A 22,519-nucleotide genomic window follows, 5' to 3' on the forward strand; every position below is an offset into this window, starting at 1 on the left:
CTCCACATGGTGGCAGTGTTGCACCATGTCTTGTGGTAGTTGCCCTCTGAACACCCAGTTAGTTGCTATGTTGCTATGAATTGCAATGAACTGGATTTAACTCATTTGACTTTAAATGCGACGTGTAGCAGGCATTAGCAATGAATGTACCATAAACCAACATGCTGTAGCATGTATTTTAAACCAACCAACAAGCCAAAGAAACCAGCAAAAGTCTGCTTCACACTTGGCAAGTGTGTCGCTGGGAAGCTCAGGAAGTGCCGTCTCGAATTTGGTGGCAATTTGGTGAATACATTTTGACAAAAAATACCAATAAACAGATGTTAAAAAAAGCACTAAGCACCGGCACCGCCCCTCTGTGATGTGACGCTGGATGTGACTGGCTGACTGGAACAAAAGTACAATGTCAAATCCAGAGTGACAGAAGTGCAGCAAAGTGTGCGCTATATGAAAGAACTTTTAGTGGTGTGGACATAGAGGACAATAAAGCGAACAGCCCTTGGACAGACACTGAAATAAATTGTCTGCTGGCACTTTGGGGGGAGGCTTTCCGTAAAGGCAAAGCTGGGAGGATGCTCCGGGCACAGAACTCACTATTATATGAACATAAAAATGTGTCTAACTAAAAAATAAGTGGCTATTTGGAATTCAGGCAGTGGTGGAATAGATCAAATAATATTCAGTTTATCCACACACAAAAATCTTATTCTCGCAGCTAAATGGTAAATGGCCTGCATTTATATAGCGCTTTTATCCAAAGCGCTTTACAATCAGTAGGTACATTCACCCATTCATACACCGATGGTGGCAAGCTGCCACGCAGGGTGCTGGCACACCATCAGGAGCAATTTGGGGTTCAGTATCTTGCAAGGACACTTCGACATGCAGACTGGAGGAGCCGGGAATCGAACCACCGACCTCTTTCATCCAAAGCGATTAGTGACGACCCGCTCTACCTCCTGAGCTACAGCCGCCCCAGGCAGGTAAAAGTAACAAAGAAGCTCACACAATAGTTACAAAGTACAAGTGTCCCAAGCTACAGAGTATTACTACTACTGTTAGCAGATGTGGTTCAACTCAGCTTATGTGCTCAGCAGAGTCACTGGGAAAATGCACGCAGCTCGCCGTCACGGACCAATAGCATTCATTCAAATATGGTCACATGGTCAATATGGCTCCAACAAAAACCAAGGTGGCCAAAATGCCAAACTTGAGGAGGCTTCAAAACGGGAGTCCACAAACTAATGGGTGACATCACGGTGGTTACGTCCATAATTTTTATACAGTCTGAGTCTATGGTTTTAATCCGTCTTTTCATCAGAAGCAGAGGCGGAGCTCCGCTGCCCCGCGGCATGCTGGGAGGAGGTGTGGTGCTTGCGGATGTGGCGCAGCAGCAGCTGGCGGTCTGGACTGGAATACTCACACTGTTGGCATGGAAACACCTCGCCGGTGTGATGACGGCGAGCATGAAGGTCCAAACTCTTCTTCTGAATACTGCAACACAGCAGAGGGGTGTGTGTGTCTCTCTATGTGTGTGTGTCAATGGCATAACCACGGGTGTGCCTGTGGCTGTGCCACCCAAAGATGCAGCTGGCACACCCAAATATCAGCTACAGAATGAATTTTACATACTTATAGAGATGTATGAAAATTTCACATCACGATTATCGTGACCAAAATGATCACGGTTATTGTATTATCATGGTATTCGTAAGAAAATTGCTAAAAATGTTCAAAAAGTACTGAAAGACTCACTGAAATCATTTTACACCGTCTTATATTGAAAACTCAGACCCAAAAATGATTGATACACTCACTGAAATCATTTCTCCAAGGCTGCACGTTTGCATCTGGGAGACTGTTGCCAACTTTGGTTGATGATGGACAGTATTTATCATGTTTTTCAAAGCACTGTAACCACGGTACCACGGTAATCACGGGTACCACGGTTTTAATGATAATGAAAATTTGAAACAGTACGGTTATCATAAGGAATTTTATCATGGTTATCGTTAAAACCGGTTACCGTTACATCCCTACATACTTACTAAAATGCTTTGCTTGAAACTTAGGCTATTATAATAATTTTAAATGTTTAAATACATTTTAAATTATTTTCGTCAAAAAATAACCACCATCATCATTGCCCCCCTACCAATCAAATTTTTAAAAGTTGAGACATGCTCAGATTAGCCGTGTGAAATAGTAAACAATTCAACGCCTACAGCTAATGCTAGAAATAGCTGCAAGTTTATCAAAATTAAACTGAGTTCGCTGTTTAACTTTTTCAAAAGACCTTGGACAAGGCCTACAACAGCTGAGGAGGATGTTTCTCCATCACCCTCCCCTCGGTGACAGAATTAGAGGACGCAGAAATGGCTAACTCTACAGATCTTTCTGCACGAGTCGGCAGTAGACGAACTGCATGCCAGCCCAAATTGCGTGCTTTCCCTTCCCAGTCACCCAAACATTCAGTGGAAAGAGCAGGAGTTTTCCGGCTAAATGGTATGACCGGTATAGTTGGTTAGACTACAGTATGGCTTTAAACTGGACGCTGTATTTTGCCAGTCAACAGGATAAAATACAGCACTACTGTGTTATGGCTATAGGAATATTATAGGAATACTATAGGAATATTATAAGATTACTATAGGAATATTATAGGAATACTGTAGGAATATTATAATAATACTACGGTACATCCCTACGCATGCGCATGTGTGTACCTGCTGTATTGGCAGTACTGGCAGCAGTAGGGTTTCTCCTGGCTGTGTGTCCTGGAGTGTCTGAGCAGAGAGCTGCGGTCGATGGAGGCGTAGGAACACTCAGAACATCTGTAGGGTTTCTCTCCTACACACGAACACACGAACACACGAACACACACACACACACACACACACACAGATCATCACTCTCAGCTCAGTGGATGGGTGTGTTCGGGCTGTTAATGATTAGCCAAATGTAACCAATTAAAAATGTATTAACTGAGTAATCAGTTAATACATTTTGTGTTTTGCGTATCATTTCTCCGGAGTTCGCATACTGTATATAAAATGTTATACTGTACCAGCAGAGCATTACACCTACCAGTACACAGTAAAAAAGGAGAATGTGAAATGTGAAATATTGCGATGCCGTTCTAAAATACAGCTCCAGTACATCGTCAATGTTGTACCACCTGAAAAGTCAGCTCCCGTCTGTTGCAGTGCAACACAAAAGTGGAACAATGTCCTCCAAACAAACTAGCTAGAAGAGGCTGTAGTGATGTGCGTGCAGAGACAATAACTCTTTATGGTGGAAAAGGACATGATGCCGATGAACGTGGTGGACGGTGAGGGATTTGGTAAGCTACTGAACTACATTGAACCAGGCTATAGCCTCCTGTCAAGAGGTACAATTACAAAGCCGCATTGAGAAGCTGTGCGCTTTTTGTTGTTTTTAATGATTAAGCGACTATTGAATCTTAACGTGTTCAATGGTTAAGGAAAATCCACGAAATTTGCAACCCAACTGTGTGTGTGTGTGTGTGTGTGTGTGTGATGTCTGACCCACCAGTGTGTGTGCGGAGGTGCTGCAGCAGTGAGGCCTTCAGTCTGGTGCTGTAGCTGCAGGTGGGGCAGTGGAAGGGTTTCTCTCCTCGGTGGATTCCCATGTGGCGCCGCAGCGTCAGCTTGGTGGACAACTTCCTGTGGAGGAAAGCTCACAGTGTCATCACACTCTGCCCAACACTTCACCACGCCTTCAAGATTAAGCTGGTAACAATTAGTACTTTATCATAAACACGCTGTTAAAAGTATGTTATCCTGACCCTCTAAGAAAGAATTGTATCCAAGACATTTACTCAAGTTTGGCTGCCCTGCAAAATTAGAAGGCCCAAGGCTAAAACATTTTAGTTTGCTAATTTAAAGGTCTAATTTAATTGTAACCAATTAACCTGCAAAGCACAATTCAAGACGTGCGCAAGTAGGAACTGGCAGTTGGAGCTGAAAAGAAATTAAATAGAAGGCAATGCATTTTACGTTTTGCTGGTCAGAAACGGCAGATACGACAACCTTTATAAAGCCCATTTTTGTACTATAGTGCATCTGTAGTGCGTCTTTTAGCTGAGATGAGAGAGAGCAAGAGAGATGTATTCAGCAGCGGGAGATGAGCTATGTGTGCGTAAAAACCAAGCCCGGGTTGCAGTCAACATCACAGCATCACACTTTTCAACGAGAGGCGAGAGGAGAGGGAGAAGCTGTGTAACGGCTCGCTCCTTCACTCCCTCTGCTATGTTGGTCATGTAGTGAACGATCGACCAACCGACCGATTCAGACACAACATTAAACATCATAGCTTAAAAAATAATAATAAATAAAACTCACTCACACACGAATACACTAAGAGGATGATGCACAGGGGGGTTTGTGGGTAATGAAGTCATCATGGTTACCTGTGACACAGCGGGCAGCAGAGGTCCGTCTTCTCTCCGGCGTCCGCAGACTGCCCCTCCTCTGCCTCATTCTCTTCTTCCTCATCTCTCACTCTTTTCTTCTTCGTACCTCTGGCGCCGTGCAGCACACCGCCACCGCTCTCCAGTGAACCGGACTCTGCTCTACTAGTTTCACTGGAGTGGAAACCAGCACAAACATGCCTCAGTGTATACATACAGTATGCCATTATAGTATAGATATTGTATTATTATTGTCATATTCGGGATAATAGTGGAATGTTAGTGTGCATGTATGTACTCACTATCAGTTTGTCTCCTACCTGTCGAGTTCTGACCGGTTTCCAATGCTACCTTTCAGTCTGTCGCTGGATCTTCCTGATGGGAGTAAATTATTATTATCATCATTATCGTTACTATTATCACTATGTCTTTGTTGTTTGTGATGTTGCTGTTTCATGTCTTGGATGGGTCCTGCTGTGCCGACCTCTGATTGTTTTTACAAATGAGGACCACAACGGAAACAAGCCATGAACTTTATTCTGTTTTTATTACTCAACCATTTTAATACTGGTGTATGGATTCTATCTGTTCACTGTGTGTTTTTAACAACTGTCTTAAGTAAATTCATTCATTCATTCACTAATCCTGCAGATGAAGGCGGTCTGACCTCTGTACTGTCTGCGTTGAATGCAGCCGTCATGTTTGTGCTGGTGAGCGTGGCGCGACGCGGCGCTCCTGAACGTGCGCAGGCAGAGCCGGCAGCTGAACGGCCGGGACGCCGCCTTGTTCTTCTTCTTCTTCTCCTCTTTCTGCTCCTCCTTCCTCCTCCTCTTTCTCCCACAGCGGCTCCTCCAGTGCGGCTCCATCTCCTCCCAGCCGCCGGCGCTCCATCCGCACCGCGGGCAGCCGAAGCCACCGTCGGCGCGGTGCGACCTGACGTGGGCGCGCAGCAGCCGCCTGGAGGGAAAGGTCAGAGGGCACAAGAGGCACGGCAGACTCCGCTTCCTCGCCTCCGTCCCGCTCAATTTCGGAGTGCCGGGCGGCGGCTGTGCAGAGTCGGGCGCCGGGCCGGCAGGCGGGAACGGCCGAGGGGCGGGCGGCCTGGAGGCGGAGATACGACACAGTCCCAGGGTCATGAGGTGGGCGGACTGCGCCGTCTCCTCCTGGGTGATGGTGGGGGAGGCGGGACAGCGAAGATCCTTCAGTGGGAAGATGCTGGACTCTTCCTCCTCCTCAAACAGTGTGCTCACCTGCGGGGCAGACGTCAGTTCATTGAAGCATTACTCAGAAATATAAATATATAAAAACCAAAAGAGACTTGACCTTTCCAAAGCACAGGGCTCCAGACTGTGGAGGGGTGGCTATGGATCGGTCTCCATCCGTCTGTTAGTTAGTCATAGTCACAATGCAATGTTGACTTTGTGCTGCTAAGGGGCGGCATTGACAATGAATGGGACTGACCCAAGGGCGGATCTACATCACGGTGGGGGACAATCAAACAACTAACTTGTCCGAATGTCTGTTGACTGGAAGCTTAAAGTTCACAGCAACTAGGCTACATCAACACTTCCCCCAAGAAGCTGGGTGCTTCAGAATAAAAGCACCAGTGGTTCCGGCCCGCTTTGATTCATTTCATTATAATGGTACTATATTTAACTTTATCATTTAACAGCTCTTAATTTAACTTTACCATAACAGTAGTTAATTTGACTTTAATTATAACAGTACTTTATTTAAATGCAGTGGCGTGCACAGACATTTTGGGGGGCAAGTGCTCAATTGGGGAAAAATATAATTAATAATTAATTAATAATTATTTATACAAAATAAAGTTACATACAGTCAGGCCCGGATTAACACAGTGTGGTACCCGAGGGTGGCCACACTTGAAGGGCTCCCCTCCTTCCACTTTACACGATAAAAACATTAAATTTACTATGGAAATAAAGACCACAGCTTTGCGTACTGCTGATGTTAAAAGGGTATACAATTAGTATAGAATTATGCTGAGCATGTCTTCACTGTTTGTATGTTTGTTTTTTCAATAAAGATTTTTTTTAAAGCCAGGGTAGTAAATTTTTAAATTAATTTACCTCCCCGAAAATTGATCCGATCCATGAATTTAAACCGGATACGAACCGTCAGTTTTGTGACCCATTGCATTCCTACTTCATACCTCACAGGTGTGTGCAACCTGCAGCGCGGTGTCCCCTGCGCTGCAGCTCAGGCTGATGTTGCCGCACATGTGCAGCAGGAAGGGTGTGATGCGGTCCAGCGAGTCTTCATCCTCACCGCGCACCAGCTCACTGCTCGGCTCCGGCTCGCTGCTTGGCTCTGGCTCCCTGTTCGCCTCTGGCTCGTTGCTCGCCTCCGTCTCGTTGCTCGCCTCCGTCTCGTTGCTCGCCTCCCCGCTCAGCTCTGGCTCGTTGCTCGCCTCCCCGCTCAGCTCTGGCTTGTTGCTCGGCTCCTCGCTCGGCTCGGTCTCATTGCTCGCCTCCCCGCTCAGCTCTGGCTCGTTGCTCGGCTCCTCGCTCGGTTCTGGCTCGTTGCTTGGCTCCGGCTCCCCACTCGGCTCCGGCTCGTTGCTCGGCTCCGGCTTGGTGCTCGGCTCCGGCTCGTCGTTACGCTCTGGCTCCCTGCTTGGCTCCAGACGATAAGGAGAATCCCCACCTGGAGGAGGCCCACAGGGCAGAGCTGGGGGGTGGTCCAGCTCTAGGTGGAAGTGGATGGCGCTCTTCAGGCCACAAGTGAACCGGCACAGCTTGCAGCGGTACACCTCCACCAGGAAGGCCTCTGCCAGGCTGCCGTGCTTGAAGAGCCCACCCATCGAGACCCCACCCACCTCGCTGCAGTAGAACTGGGAAGCCACGATTGTGCCTCCCGGGCCCCCCAGTTGCAACGTCACTGGGCTGATGTTCCGGTACTTCTGCAGCAGACTATGCATCATGTTGTTTCACTGCTGCACACACATGCTTGCACTAGGGCTGGGCGATGATGGACAAAATCAAATACCTCAATATCGATATTGCAACAATTACTGTAGGGATGACTATTGGCGCTTTCACTCAAATATTTACACAATGAGATTTATAATGACTAACTGCCTAAAGGCAAATAATAGAACAGCCTGGTAAGGTTAGGAAAGTACATCACTTTACTGTAATGCGGTCTTTAAACTCAGGAAAAGAAAAGAGTAAAGACTCATGCCATAAAGCCAAAGCAACATAATCAAATACAGTTAAAACGATGACACCACTGACAAGAAACAATTAACAAATCTCTCCATTACTAAATATCCATTAAAACTATTGATCTGAAAATCCAGCATTCTTTATCACAACCACCGAAAAGCGCAGCGAAATCCTGGGGGGACTATAGTTTAGACTTGCTTTAGAGTTTAGACCAGTCATACTCAACCCAAGGCTAGAGCCACAAGCAGCTCCTTCATGGGTAGTTGTGGCTTTTAAGTCCTACTTAAAATAAATAAATACATACATAAATAAATAAATAAATAAATAAATAAATAAATAAATAAATGAAGTACGGGCAACAGAAGATGCAAGGTACCAGAAGAGGGTATGCTTGGTGTCCAAACTACAGTATAAAGTCAAAGCTGTTGTGATATGTCTATTTTATCCTCTTTTTTTTATTTTCTTATGTCATCCATTTTATGTGAAGCACTTTGAACTGCTGCCTCTGTGTATGAAATGTGCTATACAAATAAACTTGACTTGACTTGAATAAATAAATAAATAATAAATGGAGGAAAGGGACTTTTTTGGATTGTGGCTCTCGCAAAGATTTATTTTTATTAATCTTTTGTCAATGTGGCTCCTGAGTAGGGCAATGTTGCGTACCTCTGGTTTGACTCATGACATATCACTCTGAGCTCTCACCTCAGTGACCTCACACGGCTAACGTTAGCAGCTCTGACGCCGGGGTATTCCAGAGCCAGTTCTTTTTATACCTCCATGTTTCCAGCAGAGAGGCAGCCTATACAGCTCCAGACAGTCCTTACTGCAGTTTAACGAAACTGCTTAGTCACAATGAATTCACGTTAGCGTTAAAATAAACGCGGTGTAAACACAGCGGGGTGGCTAACCTTAGCCTGCTAACGGCTCGGCAACCCCACAGCACAGTTTAACCTCGCAAAACTTACGATTGTAGTCCAACCATAATCCATTAAGAGTCGATACTGCGGAACGTTATTATGTTATAACGCTGTCACGTTATTTCAGACACCGCACGTCTACAAAAGCCTTTTGTTTGTTGTTTGTTGCACTTTCTTTAGAAGAGGGCAGGAGAAGCTGATGTTTACTTCCGCAGCTTCTTCTTCTCCTCCTCACGGTGTCTTCAGTTTGATGTACCGCCACCTGCCGTTTGTCTTGAGTGTTACGGGCCGGTGTTGTATCATAAAGTGATTAGCTGCATAGCTGCCAACTTCAACTACTACTACTTCTTCTTAAAAATGTTCCGCCATCTTGAATATATATGCATGCACTATATTTGCAATCATCTGCCCACAAATAGCCTAATGATATAAGGCACACTCTGGCCTACACTATCTGCTGCAAATCAGCTGTTCGAACTTCAAGAGACAATTTACAAAAGAAACCCTTTGCAAGGTGAGAGAATAGTTATCCAATTTCCATGTGTGGATGGAATAGGTAATATAATGTGTAGTATGTATACAGAGCTTCCCAGGATCCTCTCTCCATAGGCCTACTTCTTCTCCCTGATACACCAACAGCTGCACCTCCAGCCATCAGTCTGCCAAGCTGATCTCATCTCTAATGGTGACAAGACTGCATACAGGCAGGAGATCGACCACCTGACGACCTGGTGCAATCAAAGCAACCTGGAGCTCAATGCCCAAAAGACAGTGGAGATGGTTGTGGACTACAGGAAGAACGCAGCCCCACCTACCCCCATCACCCTGGGTGACTCCTCAGTCAACACTGTGGAGTCCTTTCGCTTCCTGGGCTCAACAGTCAGCCGGGATCTGAAATAGGAGTCGAACATCAAAGTACTAAATTATATTGCGATAAACACAGCATGTCTTTAGACTGCAAGAGGAAACCCACACAAACTCCAGACAGAAAGGACCAGAGTGGAGATTTGAACCCAAAATATTCTTGCTGTGAGGCAACAGTGCTAACCACTGAGCCACTGAGCCCAGACCGACAGGAGACCTCTTCTGTGGCTAAATGAAATGTTAATTTCATTATGATCCTTAGTCCCTGAAGTCAAGCAGCAGAACTGCAGAAGTTAAGTGACAATGGGCAAATACTACTGCCCCCCCCCCTTTTTTAACCTTTATTTAGGCCTATACAGGGGGAGTCTCACTGAGAGCAATGCTCTCTTTTTCAGGAGTGCCCTGTTCACATTCACACACGCATTCATACCTGGAAGCTGACCAGTACAACCACAGTCTGATCTGCTGGCCACTGATCAGCTCCACTGCGGCAGTTGGGGTTGGGGGCCTTGCTCAAGGGCACCTCGGTGGTGGTAATGAGGGAGGCGCAAGCGCTGCCTTTTCACTTTTTCCAGACAGATTTAGCCTGCCGCTCCCGGGGATTGAGCCGATGACCTTCCAGTCACAAGCTCGCTTCTCCAAACACTGCCCCAATTTTGTGAACTAAATATGGAGTAGTCTTACGTGTCACTGAAACCGATCATTATCTTATTTCTGGATTTACCAAATGAATCAAGTGGCCATGTAAACAGCACAGTCCGATTATGCTTTATTGGATAAACAAAGGCCGTTATTGGATTATAAGAAATCCGATAAACACACTTAGATTTTTTCTGACTCTTCCGTTTTATTCAGTGCACGGCCCAATCTCAATGTCCACACTCATGGACTGACGGACTTTGAGGCGTGTCTCTTGAGAACCGTTCGTCGACCTACTTCACACTTGCCGGATGTATTGCTGTGTTGGATTTGGTGCAATTTGGACACGCTCAATATTAATGAAGAAGAGAAAAGTGCTCTGTGCAGCAGCGGGCAAGGCGAACGGGCACTGCACTAGTAGTGTAAAAGAATCCTTGAACAAATTGGTCCCTGCAATTAAACATCATTCTTTTCTATTATTTCCAGCAAGACTCAAATGAATTTACAGTGATACAGTACTGCCATCTACAGGATATAGAGAATACAACATGACAGAGTTATAATGCAGATATAATTTATTTATTATCATCATGATACCACATATTTTTTGCATTTCACTAGAGTGGGTTAATGCTGACATTCATGTCAGTGTATCAACCTGCTATGTGACAATACGGCAGCATATTACAGTAGTTTCTATTAATCTTGGTTTACTATAAATAGTTAAGGTAAGCTACAATTTGTTTTAATAAATACATACAGCATGGCCATTATCTGTGATTGTACTTTGGGGGTTAATAAGCATAGCTTACTTATTGTTCAATATTAGTGTCTTCTTCTAATTGCCTTAAATACACAATGAGCTCATACAGTAGGACATTAACACTAGTAAATGTCTATTGCTGGATATCTATAGAAAAAAGGCAGTTGTCTAACAAAGTGTGTAAATGTGAGAAAAGGGCAGGCTGTGATTAAAAATGTGACTTGCAATGAACAGATAGTCACCGGTCTGAGTTAAAAAACAAACAGAATCAAAACAACATATAAAAGCCCATAATGTATAGCCAATTTCAGAGTTTTGGCCTTTGACAGTGGGTATTGTAATAATGCAGTCATGTATTATTTCAGGTCCTGTGTTATTCAGATCATTGAGGTCCGACGTGATTATTATTCGGCACTTGAGTGTTGAGTGTCACAGCAGAAGAAAGGAAATTGCATCGCTATCATTATCTCGTACAAGGCATCTCTGTGGCGGATAGGAATGACGCTGGTGCCCATCTAATCTCAGCGTGCAACACGGAGAGTAAGACGAGAGAGAGATGGAGGGATGGATGAGATGAGATGAGCGACAGAGAGATGGAAGAAACGAGAGAGAGAGAGATGGATGGATGAGACGAGCGAGAGAGAGATGGATGAGACGAGAGAGAGAGAGATGATGAAGTGGTAATAATAAGAGGCTGTATGAATGTTCAAGCAGCAGCAGCTTTGTCATTTCTGTAGCTTTGGGATGAGCGCCAAGCAGCGGACTACAGACAAAAAGATTGTAAAGCTGCTAATGGTGAATTAAGTGCTATAGCAACTTGAACACTATTTGGATAACTGTATGTTACATGTAGTATGATGCTTAACTTCCATAATATTGTTATAGGAACGACAAATATGAGATACAGGTTTTTGAGTACAACATTTATGAAATTTCCACTGGGTATGATATAACAGAGATTATCTTTACTTGGCAAAACTGTAAAGGTAAATACTATTAATGTAAGTTCACCATGTGTCAGACACTGTACAGTAATATAATGATGTGAGTTTGTTTTTGGTCGGTGCTGCAAAGAGTTTTGACTGTTTGTCACAGAGAGAGAGAGAGAGAGAGAGAGGAGACATACATGGAGACAAAGTGAATGAGTGAAGGAGAGGAGGAGTGAGAGGAGAGGAGAGGAGGAGTGAGTACAGAGGAGGAGAGGCTGGAGGTATGGTTAGATTAGATATGGGAGGTGGGGGGAGAGCGAGGGTTTAGTGCAGGATCTGCAGCAGGAGGCGTTTGAAGTCTCCACCGCAGTCGCAGTCCAGAGCTTCTCTGAGGGGAACGTCGTACTTCTCCAGGTACATGTCCTTCACCGTCTCCAGGTCAATCTGCCGGTTAACAACATGAAGCCGCCGTCATGGGAGAATCTCACACCTCTGTTTGCTTTATGTTTTTTTCTTCTTTGAACTGGAGCTTTACGTGGATCCAAACGGGTACAATCAAGCAAATTTCAAGATCCAAGGCCCTTAAAGCCCCAAAATGGTGATTAAGTGATTGATTCCTCAAAGTGTTCACTCAACAGCATCAATATTATCAATGACATTTCAAAGTCGAAGATGTTTGCATACTTGAGAACCAGCCTCGCTGTCATCATGGCTGGTAAAGATAACTTGCCTCAGAGCGTCCTATGATGATGCGAATGAGTGTGTCCTCATCAGTGCCCGCTCCCTTCATGGCGGCATTGAGTCGTCGGGCAAAATACAGCTGGGGGTTCTTAGCACACCTCACTATGGAAGACACACACACACACACACACACACACACACACAAATACACAGACACACAGCATGCATTATAAAATAAATTGATAACTCATTTGACAATTCATTGGTAGTGACTTGGACAATGGAAAGTATCCCTTCCAAACGTACCCAGAGTGATGTAGCACTCCTTTAGTGTTCCTGTGGCCTCGCTGTCAATGGTGTCCAAGATGTCTGTTCCTGAAAGCTGTAGAACAAGAATCCAAAAAAATAATCCATCACATAAACAGAGATTATCATGGTCTGCCATTATACACCTGGCCACCAGAGGCCACTAGACTCTTTCCTCTTGTGTGCTCCTCCCCCAGCCTGCCCTTTCCTCCACACCTCTATTTACCCTCGTTAGCTCTGCCCTGCTCTTTGCGTTTTCTCCACCTATCAGTTCCTCTCCCGACTGCTCCGCCCTCACCAGCTGTCCCTCATGTGGTTCATTTGCTGGTCAAGTATTTATTATGTCCTCTGTTTGTCCATTCATAATTTCTTGTGTTGCTTGTTAGTCCTTGCTACCAGTCCTTGTTTGTAATTTTAGCCTATGTGACACTAGCCTACTGTGTTGACATATGTTTAGTGTTTTGCCTGCTGAAGACGCCAGTAAAAGCCTTGTCTCCTGCCTGTGTGCTCTGCAGTTGGGTCCTACCTTGAACTCCCCTTGTGACACAGATGAGAAAATAGTCCCCTCAAACAGCAGGGAATTACTAGAAAAACATACCATCCTTCCCCCCCGCCACAAGAGCGGCAGGTATTACTAATACTAATAGTGGAAACAGTTGAAAAGTGCCACTACATACCGACTCATAGACCTTAAAGGTGGCCTGGAGCTGCAGGTAGTTCCTGTGTGACAGGATGTAGCTGAAGGTCGACTCGTCTGTGCCAAACCTGCCTTCTCCTGCCTGGTTAAGTAAGTAGGTACACACAAAAAATAATTACTACTGAGACTTTTAATTGGATGAGAGACTGAATGTAGGCTACCTGCTTGCACCAGGCTGGAGAGGGGATGGACTGTACACACAAATAGGCATTAAACAGTTGAGCCTATGATCTTTTGGTAGTCACAATCAGGCTCATTTGCTGAGTGAGTCATGTGATCAGGGCCCCCCCAAACGGTTTCATACAGCCCGATATGTTTTTGGTGGAGGGGAAAAAGCCCTCCGTAGAGACTTGTAGGCTACAGGTGGTGATGATTCCTCTATTCTCTGCAGCCTACGAGTCGACGTGGAGGGCTTTTAAAGACGCAGAAAACAGCAAAAAACTGTATAAATTCAACTTGTATTTAACAGACTTTTACTACTGGACACATATTTGTCTTATTGTGAAAATGTAACTTTAGCACAAATCTTCACATTTTAGCTGCACCTTTTCCCACGACTCCCACAATCCTATTCTCATATTCAGAAAGAAATATAACAGCGTAACATAGAATACACTGTGGGATTGCAACAAACCTGTGCTTGTTTGATTTGGGCTGGTACAGAACTGCTAACTTTGCATGAACACAAACTTGACTGATGTAAAACAAATCAGATCAGGACTTAAATCCTAATGTATTCTAGGAATAGGGGGCTTTGATTTAAGGCAGACTTTATCCAGGAGAGCTCACCTCAAACAGAGACGTGGCATCCTGTTCTGCGAGACCCTCATCCACCTCGTAGCCCTCGTCCCTGCTTGCCTGGATAGGGGGAAAAGCGAGGGATACAGGAGAGAGATATGGAGGAGAGGAAAAGTGGAACAGAGGTATAAAGTAATGGATAGAGAGAAGAAGGAGGGGAAGAGATTTAGAGAGTGGAAGAAAGGTCAAAGAGATGGATTATGAAAGTAATCTCCTGCATTTAACGCGATAACGATCATCTGGTACACATTAACATTTTGGGGCAATTGGAGTTGCAGGTCTTTGGGATGAGGATTGCAGTAGGATATGAGTCACAAGGGCGACACTGTTGTTTGTCTAAGACTCTAGGAGAAGGAAAGGAGAAGGAAAGGAGAGGGGAAGTGGGCAAGAGTGGGAGTGCTGAGAGAGCCAGGAACGCCACAGAGGCCAGAGCACGACAAACAATGATGTGATGTGTGACGAGTGTCCCAGGGTGATTCACAAGGGTAGTGCGGTTACTCCTACACACAACAGTAACGCTTTAGAACACAGCCCGCAAATTACCCTGTAAGTACAGGACTACAGGGTAACAAGATCTGTACTTACAGGGTAGGTACGGGGTACCACACCTGTACTTACAGGGTAAGTACGGGGTACAAGTTGTGAATTCACCCTGTAAGTACAGGGTACCACATCTGTACTTACAGGGTACCAAATCTGTACTTACAGGGTAAGTGCACGGGCTGTACTCTAAGCAATGTCAATTCCCCTGTACTTACATAGTAACTACATAACTACAGTACAGGTGTGGTACCCTGTACTTACCCTGTAATTACAGGTGTAGGACCCCGTACTTACCATGTAATTACAGGTGTGGTACCCCGTACTTACCCTGTAATTACAGGTGTGGTTGCGGTACCCCGTACTTACCCTGTAAGTACAGATCTTAATTTGCGGGCTGTATTCTAAAGCGCTACCCAAACAGCTTCTATTAAGGGAAGGCAAGATGCGGTACTAGTGTATCTCCCTTCTCTAATGGCTTATATACACTTATTGAAAACGGAACTGTGATAATAGACCTTTTTCACAGCAGCCATTTTGGCATGCCATAAAAGGGTAAACACAGGTGTAACTGACAACATTAAAGATGGTTCCATTCCATCGAGGTGTTCCAGTGCCATTCCAATGAGCCAGCATGCACAATACCAGGCCACTGGAACACCTCAATAGAATGGAATTAATGTTATCAGTTACACCTGTGTTTAGCTTATGACATGTCAAAATGGCTATTGTGAAAAAGGTCTATACCCTATGTGTGTAACCCTCTTTCCCATGTAACTGCTCTCCCATATGTCTGCTAGGTCCTAGTAGTCACTTTCCTGTCTAAATGAAGCTAAAATAAAGCCATGTTTACCTGCAGTAGTGCAATCAACAGGTTCCTCACATCTCCACTGGTGTCACCTTCAATGTCTTCCTCCAGGTCACGGCCATTCACTATAAAGCAAGAATACTGTAAGAGGAAGAGCCACACTCTACACTTTGGTACTGTTCAAACTTATCATCGTTCTACATCATCAACTGATGTACTGTACAACAACATCGGTGCTCAAATCCTTTCATTCTACCCAGTTTTATGAGTTTAACTTGAACTCTGAGAAGAATAACTGTAGTTGCAATTTGACCAGCAAGGCAAGAGAGGAGAAGATGACTGACTTTACTGTGATTCATCCCAAAAGTGACCCACCCAAGAAATATAAATCTTGATTCTGCTATTCCATGTTTTGACCACACTTTCCAATATGGGTGGAACATCAAACTGGTAGCTAAGGCAGACCATGTGCCTCTGAATCACTGGATAAAGAGACTTACCCTGGGCATATGCTTCCTTGTATCTCAAAATGTCCTGTTGGGAGAGGTTAAAGAAGACATTCAGTCAGCCATTAACCTTTTATACTTTTATTGTTTCGATGTGTGAAGCACTTTGGTCGGCTACTGGTCGTTGTAAATGTGCTCTATAAATAAAGTTGACTTGACTTGAATTACTGTCAGAGAATCTGACAACACAGACACAGGGTTACAAATACAGACTAAAGAGAGGCCATCACACAATAGGTGAAAATACTGCTTTTATGCTGCCTTCAAGTGCTCCTAGTAAGCTCCAGCATCTCAGATAGAAAGTCATAAACATGACCTGTCATGCATTCAAATGCTTTTGGTTGGAAATGAGTGGACCTCTACCAAAGGTAGCTTTTGTTGTCTTGTTTTTTACTTTAGGAATAAGGCAGTTAGGCAGCACAGAGCTACTGTGTGCTACGCTGGCAGAATGAAGCTTTTGTTGTCTTGTGTTTTACTTTAGGAATAAAGTCCAAGAAATGGTGCGCTCAACTCTTGTCTTTAAATCCTTAGGGTGCCGGCCCAGTAGAACATGAAGATAATAGGAGTCTATAGTCAATAGACCACGGCAGCACTCACAAGTAGATGTACACAAAGTGTATTCTGCACAGCAGCAACAAGACAACGGTTTCAGCCGTAGGCTATCCTCAGTGTCTGTCAAGACTTGACACTGAGGATAGCCTACGGCTGAAACCGTTGTCTCGTTGCTGCTGTGCAGAATAAACTTTGTGTAAATCTACTTGTGAGTGCTGCCGTGGTCTATTGACTATAGACTCATATTATCTTCTTACTTTAGGGATAAGGCAGCACAGAGCTACTGTGTGCTACGCTGGCAGAATGGAGCTTTTGTTGTCTTGTGTTTTACTTTAGGGATAAGGCAGCACAGAGCTACTGTGTGCTACGCTGGCAGAATGAAGCTGTTGTTGTCTTGTGTTTTACTTTAGGGATAAGGCAGCACAGAGCTACTGTGTGCTACGCTGGCAGAATGAAGCTTTTGTTTTCTTGTGTTTTACTTTAGGGATAAGGCAGCACAGAGCTACTGTGTGCTACGCTGGCAGAATGGAGCTTTTGTTGTCTTGTGTTTTACTTTAGGAATAAGGCAGCACAGAGCTACTGTGTGCTACGCTGGCAGAATGGAGCTTTTGTTGTCTTGTGTTTTACTTTAGGGATAAGGCAGCACAGAGCTACTGTGTGCTACGCTGGCAGAATGGAGCTTTTGTTGTCTTGTGTTTTACTTTAGGGATAAGGCAGCACAGAGCTACTGTGTGCTACGCTGGCAGAATGGAGCTTTTGTTGTCTTGTGTTTTACTTTAGGAATAAGGCAGCACAGAGCTACTGTGTGCTACGCTGGCAGAATGGAGCTTTTGTTGTCTTGTGTTTTACTTTAGGGATAAGGCAGCACAGAGCTACTGTGTGCTACGCTGGCAGAATGAAGCTGTTGTTGTCTTGTGTTTTACTTTAGGGATAAGGCAGCACAGAGCTACTGTGTGCTACGCTGGCAGAATGGAGCTTTTGTTGTCTTGTGTTTTACTTTAGGGATAAGGCAGCACAGAGCTACTGTGTGCTACGCTGGCAGAATTAAGCTGTTGTCTTGTGTTTTACTTTAGGGATAAGGCAGCACAGAGCTACTGTGTGCTACGCTGGCAGAATGGAGCTTTTGTTGTCTTGTGTTTTACTTTAGGGATAAGGCAGCACAGAGCTACTGTGTGCTACGCTGGCAGAATGGAGCTTTTGTTGTCTTGTGTTTTACTTTAGGGATAAGGCAGCACAGAGCTACTGTGTGCTACGCTGGCAGAATGGAGCTTTTGTTGTCTTGTGTTTTACTTTAGGGATAAGGCAGCACAGAGCTACTGTGTGCTACGCTGGCAGAATGGAGCTTTTGTTGTCTTGTGTTTTACTTTAGGGATAAGGCAGCACAGAGCTACTGTGTGCTACGCTGGCAGAATGAAGAGGAGAAAATCCATGTCAAGCCTGTCATTAGGATTCCAAGCAGCGAGCCACTGCTGGAACCCTATTGTCTTTGTTCTCAATGTTTCCTTCTTATTTTTCTCTCAAGTGTTCCTGCAGCAAAAACCGTAAGACGAAAAACACGCCAAAATAGACAGGCGGGTTGCAAATTCCACGCACTACCCAGGAACATAAAATGACACTCATTGAACTCAAGGTGGAGCTACATAATTGTTACTATGTAACTTACTGTCTGAATTCTGATTTCCCAGTCATATTTATCACTTTAATGTATCTTTCATGTGCGCTCAACTGAACTAATCACGATTTTTCTGACAGCACTTGAAGGCAGCATTAGACCTCATTCAATCACCCTAAACAAACTGTCTGGTTGTCTCTTGAGGGTTAATCTTATGGGCTATAGATTACCGCAGGGATGACATATTTTGAAGTCTATGGGGTTTTAGAATGGGGATTTCACTTAAATGCATCATAAGGTCTGTGGTTAACAAAAGTTTATGGGAGCGTAAAAATCACATTAAAAAAACACATTTACGTTCCAAAAGTCATCAAAGTTATTTTGCTTCCACTGAGTCAGACTAGCTATTGACCCACCTGATTGGTAGCCGCACACAGGATTTCCACTAGGACGGCTTCATCAGTGCCCGCCCCCTTCATGGCCTTCCTCATCTCCTTGGCGAAGTAAATGTGAGGAGGGTCCAACATGGCCACTATCGCATTCTCAAAGCTGCCTGACAGCTCCTTCTTCAGGACCTCCTCCAGCTCCTCACAGGTGGTGACAGAGATGGTCAGGTCAGGTGAGACAGTGGGTAGGAAGGAACAGTGAAGGAAAAAGAAGAAGAGAGATATATGGAGACATGTAAATAGAGGCAGAGGAAGAAGGATAAAGGGGGAGAGATAGATGAGGTAGGAATAGTAGGTAGGTACTTACATCATCATATTTTTCTAAGTAGGCCTGTTTGATCTCCACACGCTGAGCTGAACAACGATTGGCCAGGATTTCAATAATAGCCTCCTCATCCGTGCCTGGGGAATATAATACACACATAATAATAATAAAAAAAATACTCAAACCATTAAGATTACATGCGTTTTTATACAAAATACCATTTGGATTTGAGGATTCTACTTTCTGTGATTGAGGGAATATATGGAGGTGGAATGATTGACTGTGTTTTGTCTTCTTTTCAACAGTCACTCTTATTTGGTGAACAAAATGGATGCTTTGATCACATGAGTAGAGAAATCAATAGCTTGACCATAATATTCTAGAACTTGCAGATACCGAGGGAGGAAAACAATCATCCACTTATTGATTAAACGAACTTACCTAAACCTTTACAAGCTTTCCTAATGTTCTGGATGTCTTCTGTAACATCGAAGTCCTCATATGGGACAATGGTGGGCTAGGGAAAAAATAGTGACAGGGCCTTAACATAATTGAAAATGCATGAAATAAATCAAATTAAGCAAATGAATAATGTGTTTACAAATTATTATGGAAGGTGATTATCTGTTTGTTTTTTTATATCCTATTGCAACATAGAGTTTACAACCTTTATGCTTCTAATGCAAATCCATAATTTGCATCTTGTGTAGTATCAAACTGATATAGGCTACATTGTAAGAGGATAAAGCCTAAAATAAAGTATGATTTCGAAAAGTGTAATAGATTTGTTATAGGCCTAACTGGTGGAGTGGTGTCATTATGCCCCAGCCCCAGGCCCACCCTACCACTGCTGCACAAATTTGACCAGGATTAGGTGTTGCAATGCTTGCAACACATAATCCTATTATTGTGAGACTGGTCTAGTCTGGCAAACACAGACAGTGCATCCAGCCCGTTTGTTCCTCCAGGAAAAGGGTGCAGCCTGCGCCGGCTGAGTCATGATGGGGCAGACAGGAGCTGCACGGCATGCAGCCTCCCCCTCCCCTCCCCTGTTCTCCTCTCCTCTCCTCGCCCACCCTCCATAACACAATGCGGCCTTATTGATCAGCGGCACAGAGGACACATTCCACATACTGCCGCTGCCTCCTCAGCCCTGGCGCTGCCAACTCCCCTCACTGAAGTTCTATTAGAGTAGAGGCAGAGTTTCACGTTCACAAAACAACCAATTAAAGTCTCTTCTCCCCCACCACCCAGACGAATCACAATAATATTCATAGTAACTGTCTCTTACAGTGTGTCTGCTCTACTCAGATTCAAAATAAGTGACATAACCTTCTCGATGATGAATACCATAGATAGACACATTAGTTGTCCATCCATCCAGGATTACAACGATATTCTAGCGACTTTTCGTTAGGTTTGATGGTTCGTTTTGCGACAGAAGTTGAATAAAAGTAATCTTTCTTACCTGCACGTTGCCCATGATATTCCCGACTGGAATTTCCTGGTATTATGTCAAGCGAAAGTTGTGTGTCGTGGTGTCGTGCTGTGATAGTGTGGATGGACGTGTGGATGAATGCGTGTCCTGCAGGGACGCAGCCCTGTCCTGTCCTGTGGCGCAGTGCTGACGTCACCACCGCTTATTAATTAACAACAGAGATGGGAGGCTGGGCTGGGAGGGTCATCACACATGCAAAGTCAAACAGAATAAACCACTGTTATTTGCATAGGCATCGACTGTTTGAACAGGTGCAGGTCTAGTGTCCAATTACCAAGTCAGTACAAACACTACACTGTAGGCTATTCAGCTTGTAGAATCAGGCTACATTGCCAGGCTCATTTAGACATGTTACTAAAATTACAATGTTGAAGAGGGAGAGAGACGGACTAAGTTCACTGTGCCCAAGGGCACATCATCAGCCGATAAATACCTCAACACCTGGGTTAGGGCCAGGAGAGTGGGTGTGGGAGGGTTATTGTTGGAATAGGCTACATGCACAACTTCTTTACTTCCTGAAATTAGTACAGCTTCTTTATTTCCTGTCCTACACTATTGGATGAACTGATTAATCAGGTGTGCCTGATCATTGTTGTGACTGCAGCACACCTGACATTAATCAGTTCATCCAATAGTGATGACAGGAAATAAAGAAGCTGTACTAATTTCAGGAAGTAGTGGAATTGTGCATGTAGCCCATTCTAGTGAAAATAAATTATTACCTTTTTTCTTTTGCTGGGGACCCCCCCCCCCCCTGAACCCCCTGAACTGGAGTTGTGGTTTAAATGAAGTACTGTATCATCTTCTTGGTCAGTTTTAAGGACCTATCTAAAACCTCCACATGGTGGCAGTGTTGCACCATGTCTTGTGGTGGTTACCCTCTGAACACCTTGTTGCTACAATTGTGTTGTTTAGTCCTATAGTTTTAGTTAATAAATCATTGTTATACGTTTTACTTTGGTGTATGACTTCCTCATTGTTAATTTCCTGAACAACAATTGCAGACTCAGCAAAGAAATTCAGCGATTGGGGGTTTTATATAAATATTTATTATTGTAGAATTGAGAACAGAGTATTTACGGTATGTACATGCAACACCATATAAATGTACAATATAAATACTCCCATGTGGATGCTACAACAGCTTGTCACTGTCTGAAGCAACAATATACATGTATCAAGCATACAATACAGTTAGTGGGCAAGTTACAACGTTGCATGTCAAAACAGCCTAAAACCATCTGATAGAAAAATGCGTGTGAACGTGAAAACCATGGTTAAATAAAGTAAAATAGTTACTTATCGTTATCAAAACATCTGTATGATGGATTGCTTGCCAACTGTTTTATTATGATGAGCATGAAGCAGAACTAGATCAGTTGAAACACTTATTCCAATATTAGATCTCTACCTATCTGGTGAATTTTTGTGCAACATGGACCCAGTATCTTCACTGTCATGCACACACCACTGTACTGAAGCTGGCCTGACTTCCATGTTTGATTGCATTGCACAAATCAGGTGACTGTGTTTGGACAGAAAGGCTGCCTGTTGCTGTAGAGGTGCTATTGCTGACAACAATGGTAAATGGTAAAAAGGCTTTGGTCATGCATTGAATCGGTACATAAAGATGACCGCATGTACACACAAATAAATACTCTCTCACACACACACATACAGTAATGTTTTGCAATTGGACATGTCCTAGCATTTGGTTGTGGAAAGCCAAAAAAAAATGCATTCAAGCAGATGTAAGATCGGCAAGCAAGTGAAAGAAAAGAAATGCATTATTCACATTGCCAAACAGGTTTGGTTTTGGTCCTAAAGTAGCATTTGAAAAACACATTCTTCTCAATGTGGTGTAGAGATACGACAGCATCATGAGTGCTTTTTCGGGAGGCAAGTCCAGGGCAAGATTCTGTTAAATGTGTATGTGTCACTTTAAAAAAACAGTAAACCAGTGTCAACAACATTGATATTTTACCACCGCTTAAATTATTCCTTTAACAGCAAGCCATTTGAAAATTCTGTGTACATTATTGATGCAACATGATTTCAAACGCATTATGTGT

At 44.0% G+C, this 22,519-nt stretch overlaps 2 protein-coding genes across 3 annotated transcripts; both read right to left on the reverse strand.

The window, feature by feature from the left end:
- Window positions 1-714: 714 nt before the first annotated feature.
- LOC310796789 (uncharacterized protein) lies at window positions 715-7,379 on the reverse strand (the record flags this gene model as incomplete). Its single annotated transcript, XM_083659022.1, has 7 exons — window positions 715-1,494; window positions 2,727-2,850; window positions 3,553-3,686; window positions 4,433-4,606; window positions 4,753-4,807; window positions 5,100-5,682; window positions 6,609-7,379. The coding sequence occupies 7 exons, from the start codon at window positions 7,377-7,379 to the stop codon at window positions 1,302-1,304; spliced, it is 2,034 nt and encodes a 677-aa protein (XP_083515148.1). The 3' UTR covers window positions 715-1,301.
- Window positions 7,380-10,614: 3,235 nt separating this feature from the next.
- Window positions 10,615-20,556, reverse strand: LOC310797426 (annexin A13-like). Of its 2 annotated transcripts, none has more exons than XM_083659796.1 (11): window positions 20,418-20,556; window positions 19,391-19,466; window positions 18,992-19,086; window positions 18,655-18,822; window positions 16,069-16,102; window positions 15,614-15,693; window positions 14,212-14,280; window positions 13,403-13,504; window positions 12,726-12,801; window positions 12,469-12,581; window positions 10,615-12,182 (listed from the first exon to the last, which is right to left on the reverse strand). In XM_083659796.1, the coding sequence occupies exons 1-11, from the start codon at window positions 20,430-20,432 to the stop codon at window positions 12,063-12,065; spliced, it is 948 nt and encodes a 315-aa protein (XP_083515922.1). In that variant the 5' UTR covers window positions 20,433-20,556; the 3' UTR covers window positions 10,615-12,062. The 2 variants fall into 2 exon arrangements, with proteins under 2 accessions (XP_083515922.1, XP_083515921.1); XM_083659795.1 differs by having other exon boundaries at window positions 18,655-18,825.
- Between the last annotated feature and the right edge of the window lie 1,963 nt (window positions 20,557-22,519).

This window comes from Poromitra crassiceps, assembly GCF_964638095.1.
Source record: "Poromitra crassiceps genome assembly, chromosome: 23".
NCBI classification, from domain to species: Eukaryota; Metazoa; Chordata; class Actinopteri; order Beryciformes; family Melamphaidae; genus Poromitra; species Poromitra crassiceps.